This window comes from Ailuropoda melanoleuca, chromosome 15 (genome assembly GCF_002007445.2).
Source record: "Ailuropoda melanoleuca isolate Jingjing chromosome 15, ASM200744v2, whole genome shotgun sequence".
NCBI classification, from domain to species: domain Eukaryota; kingdom Metazoa; phylum Chordata; class Mammalia; order Carnivora; family Ursidae; genus Ailuropoda; species Ailuropoda melanoleuca.
The window spans coordinates 33,595,016-33,599,998 of NC_048232.1; the positions used below are offsets into that span (position 1 = coordinate 33,595,016).

The 4,983-nt window shown below is 50.0% G+C and overlaps 1 protein-coding gene across 3 annotated transcripts; it reads left to right on the plus strand.

The window, feature by feature from the left end:
- The first annotated feature begins 602 nt into the window (after positions 1-602).
- On the plus strand, positions 603-4,251 carry COQ10A (coenzyme Q10A). Of its 3 annotated transcripts, none has more exons than XM_034643830.1 (5): positions 825-958; positions 1,507-1,653; positions 2,627-2,819; positions 3,053-3,154; positions 3,437-4,251. In XM_034643830.1, exons 1-5 carry the CDS (start codon positions 825-827, stop codon positions 3,602-3,604), a joined length of 744 nt encoding a protein of 247 aa, XP_034499721.1. In that variant the 3' UTR covers positions 3,605-4,251. The 3 variants fall into 3 exon arrangements, with proteins under 3 accessions (XP_034499722.1, XP_034499721.1, XP_011219015.1); XM_011220713.3 differs by lacking the exon at positions 825-958 and adding an exon at positions 1,003-1,241 and having other exon boundaries at positions 3,437-3,604; XM_034643831.1 differs by lacking the exon at positions 1,507-1,653 and having other exon boundaries at positions 603-958; positions 3,437-3,604.
- The last annotated feature ends 732 nt before the right edge of the window (positions 4,252-4,983 follow it).

A 4,983-nucleotide genomic window follows, 5' to 3' on the forward strand; every position in this document is an offset into this window, starting at 1 on the left:
AGCATTTTCCCCCCTACTTGTTATCACAACGGAAAGCAGTACAGTGACATTTCTTTGCCTGGGTTCCCTCCCTGAGGTCTCACCCTTCCTCAAGTGCACACTTCCAGACAGAGACGGTTTTCTCCCCTAAAATTAAGTCTGGTTCTTCCCCTCACCCCCACCCCCCACTTCTTTCTATAAATATTAAAAGAGAAAACTATGCAAAGTCTTAGCCCAGAGCTTGAAAGATTAATTTCCTTCCTCAAAGATGTACAGCATAGTACTAGGCACCATAGATAGAGGCTACAAAGATTAACAGAACTTCTAACTATGAACGAGGAAAAATATAATAAAGGCTCTAAAAGAGACGTTCAGAAGATCAGCAGATGTCTGCTTACGACACGCCCCCGAAGTCGCCTCTGTGCTTATGTATCAATTCCGTGACCACAGACTCGCCAAGTCGTTTGCCAGGCGACTTGGTTCCTCCCGGCCATCTCTGCAGCTTCTCACACGCTCTCTCCTGCGCCCTTTCTCGCTAGAGGTGTGAAACTACATCTCCCGAAAGGCCGCGTTGTCCCCTTCTTCCTCCCTCTCCCCGTTCCGAGCCATGGCAACGGCGTGACGTGGGGGTACTGGGAGCTGCGGGAGCAGCGGTCGCAGCCTCAGTTCTAGCCTCCCCCGCCGCCCGGGCGGGAGCGGGGCGAGAGGAGCCGCAGCCCCAAGCCGCTCCTGTTCTCGGGGACCCTGAACCCGCCCGGCGGCCGCTTCTGGCCGCTTTTCCTCGGGAGTGAGGAGGGCGCAGCGGGGGTCAGAGCCGAGAGGGCAAGGAAGGGTCGGTCCCGCGCATGGCCTCGGCGGGCGCGCGGGGGCTCCCAGCCGGGACGCGCGCGGCGGCCCAGCGTTGCGGCGGCTTCGCGCTCCGCCCGGGCGCGCGCCCGGCTCCGCCCCCGGGCCCTCCGCGACGGCCGCGACCAATGAGGTGAGAGGGAGGCGCGAGCGGCCGCGCGGCTGGAAAGGGGGTCGTCCAGGGCCCCGAAGTTCAGTCGTGTAGGGTTGCGGCGCTGCGGTGCGGGCGCGGCAGCGGTCTTAGCTACGGGTCTAATGTAGAGCTTTGGGGAATGCTTTTGCCAAGTGATTCGCGAGGGGATGTCCCCGGGGTGGGTGCCCAACCACTACTTGCCCCTTGCGGGTGCCCTGGCAACGCCCAGCTCGGCCAGGCCCCAGAGACCGTGATACTTTCTGAAGAGTCCTAGCTTTTAACGGTATCGTAGCCCACACTCCAAGGCAGCTGCGCTTCGCATGCACCCCACTTTTCCCCATCTCCTCCCCCGCCACTGTCCTTAGCCGCCCTCGACCTTTCGCACTCGTGACTGCCTGGCCAGGGAGACTGGCGGGCTGCAGCAGGTGCTGGGGGAAACGCTTGTTCGGATGACCTTCCTCTGGGATGCCCCCCCCCCCACTTCACCTGGGAATGGTTGAGGAATACAAAGAATCGTGACGTCCTCTCTCCTTTCCTTTTGTCCTTAGATTTCTGATGTCCTGCAGCCTTTTCTTGCCTCGGGCTGCCCAAGTCTTGGTGGCTGATGTTGGCTTACCTCCCACGCGTTCCTTCATGGGCTTTGCTGCCCCTTTCACCAACAAGCGAAAAGCTTACTCTGAGCGTAGGATCATGGGGTGAGCATCCTCCCCTGTCCAGCATCCTTCCACATTCCCTTCCTCCAAACAAATGACTAAATCCAGGCTAGAATGTAAGGGAAGCAATAGTGGGCAAGATTCATCCTCGGCCATCCCTCTCCCCAGCTATTCTTATTGATCTTTTATCCTTCCCTGCCAGCCTTCCAACCTTAATTTCCCTTCTTGATTGCCCGGCATGTGCATTAAGAGAAAGGTGATTAGAATTGGACAATATAAGACAACAGGGTATTATTTCCCTGCTGACCTTTTAAATGTATTTGTGGGCAAGATATAAGACTAACACTGAACACTTGCTACAGCTAGTAGGTAGGCTACTTAAGTGTTTTAGGTAGGTTTTCTCATTTGATCCTCTCAACAGACTATGTATCAGGCACTATTATTAACTCTGATTTACAGATGAGAAAATGGAGGCACAAGTAATTTACTTAGGACTACGTTGTTAGAAAGTTGTAAAGGTAGGATCTGAGTTCTTGTGTGATCACCAGTAAAACGAATAGCCTGTTTCCCTTGGATGGTCCCTCTTAGGATCAAAATAGATAGTAAACGCAAAAGCATTCTGTGAACTGCAAAACATAACGTTAGGGGCACCTGGGTGGCTCAGTCGTTAAGTGTCTGCCTTCGGCTCAGGGCGTGATCCGGGGTCGGCTGGGAGCCTGCTTCTTCCTCCTCTCCCACTCCCCCTGCTTGTGCTCCCTCTCTAGCTGGCTGTCTCTTTCCGTCAAATCAATAAATAAAATCTTAAAAAAAAAAAAAAAAGAAACGTAACTTTAACATCATGGAAATTTCCATGTTTGCTTTTGGGAAGCCATTCATCCAGGCTTCTTTGGGATCTCTAGTTCTTGAAGGTGAATGGTTAGTGGGCAGAGGCATGGGGTGGGGAAGGGCACCCAGGACAGGGAGGAACCTGTCCCAGCTGACAGTTCCTTGGCCTCTCTCTGATTCCTTCCCTTAGGTACTCAATGCAGGAGATGTTTGAAGTGGTGTCTAATGTCCAGGAGTATCGTGAGTTTGTGCCCTGGTGTAAGAAGTCCTTGGTGGTATCTAGCCGCAAAGGTCACCTGAAGGCCCAGTTAGAGGTTGGCTTTCCACCTATTGTGGAACGTTATACCTCTGCTGTTTCCATGGTCAAACCTCACATGGTCAAGGTGAGGCACTGGAAGGGATTAATTAGCGAAGTTTTTGTGTTCTCTAGCATTTTTACATTTAAGGGTTATTTTGGCCTTCTTTGTAATGATTTTAGCTCCTTGTGTCAAATACTTCCCTAATAAAACATTAGAAGGAAAGGAAAACATTTTTCAGTTCTTTCTTATACCCTCCTATATACCTACTGTAGGTTTTATCCCATTGTAATATTATTTAACTAACTGCCCTCTTCTAGGCTGTTTGCACTGATGGCAAGCTCTTCAACCATTTAGAGACCATTTGGCGATTCAGCCCTGGTATTCCTGCCTACCCGCGAACTTGCACTGTGGACTTTTCGGTGAGTCAGGAGGCTGTGTAGCATAGAGCTACAACTGGGTTGTGAGGGTTGAGCGAGGTACTATGGAAGTTATTAAGTATAGCTTGCACTTAGCATTTCCCGTCAATTGCCACAGGTCTGAGCTTACATCAAACTTGTATTCTGTGCTCAGTCCTAAGTAAGGGCTTTTGAGGGGATCTAAGGAACGGGGTGGGGCGGGGGGAAAGACAATGAATAGTATCCTTGTGTTTGGCCAGGGACTATCCAACATGGTCCTGAATTTTGTCTCTTACCTATTCCCAGATTTCCTTTGAATTTCGTTCTCTGCTGCACTCCCAGCTGGCCACCATGTTTTTTGATGAGGTTGTCAAGCAGAATGTCGCTGCCTTCGAGCGTCGAGCAGCTACCAAGTTTGGTCCAGAAACAGCCATCCCCCGTGAACTGATGTTCCATGAGGTGCACCAGACTTGAGGCAGGATTTTTCCCTAGCCTCTCCTCTACTCTCCCTCCCAACCCAATTCTCTTATTTATTGCATTTGGCTCCTGCTCCAATCTAAGAGAAGAGTCTGTGTTCATAATGATGTTCTCCCCCTCACTTCCCCAGAAATTGGGTTATAAGCTGGCTGGAAATGCTGGGGTGGAAAGGCAGGAGGTTATGAAAAGGAGACACACCTAGGAGATGGTCAGGCTCATCTTGAGTGCCCCATATGCCTGATGTCTGCAGCCTTCTTACAGTGAATTTTAGTCAGGACTGTTGGCTGTCTTTGACCCTGTCAAGGTGCCTTAGTGTCTGACCAGGGGAAGATAGCAACTTTTCTAGGGACTGAATAAACTGAGCTTTTTCCTCTGACAGAGGTATTGGGTGGTCAGTAACTGTTGCCTGGGGTGCCTCAGGAAATGCCTGAGACCTGGCCCCAGCTTGAAATCCATAGGACCTTACTTCAAGAATATTTCCATGCTGCCTGGTTAGTGGAGAGCAAGGGGCTGTCTTAACATCAGTGCCACAGGGGCAAGGAGAAAAAAAGCACTGAAGAGAATTGTACTCTTGGGTTGTATCTTTTTCTTCTACTTGGCTGAGTTTTTATAAAATTTCAATAAATTAATTGTGACAGTGTGAATTTGGCTTTTTTATACTGTGTCTTGGGGAATGATGTAGCTATAGCAGAGTAGGAGAAAGTCATGGCTTCCTTCCTCAGGGGAGTAAAGGTGCAAGGAGGCCTCTTGGACATAGTGTCCCTGCTAACTATAGTAGCACATTCTACAAGCCAGGACCTAGTACCCACTCCCTTGCCTATTTATAGACTTTTTCAGAAGGTCAGTTGCAGCAGGAGTCTCAGGACAGAATAATCTGGCCTCAGATCTACCACATATCTGATGGTCTTAGGACCACCTCTTATTTTGAGGACTTCCTTAAGAGAGACTGCAAAGAATAGGCATTCCACACAGTACCAGAGCCCTCTAGTGGCTCAGGTCCAGAGCTAGTAGCCCTCCTCTGTTTGCCCTTGGTATGGTTTGTTCTTTTCACCCAGGGGGCTGCACCAGTTTCCTTGCATTAGTCACGAGCAGTTGTGAGGTCTCAGTTATGGTCCTTGAAAGTTCTATCTTCCAACAAAATTAGGAAGGATGGGGGAGCTAAAGGTCAAGGACTTCTAACACTGAGGAAAAACATAACTCTCCTTTGGAAATTTCATAGGGACCATGTCTTATTAGGGTAAATGAATGTCAAACCCACCTAAAGATAAAGGGATGTACAGCATAACTTAGAACCCACTTTGTCCAGGATCTTGCTAGCCAGATTCCTTACCTTATAACAGAGATTCTTCCAGGCCTTATTTAATAGCAGCCTCAAG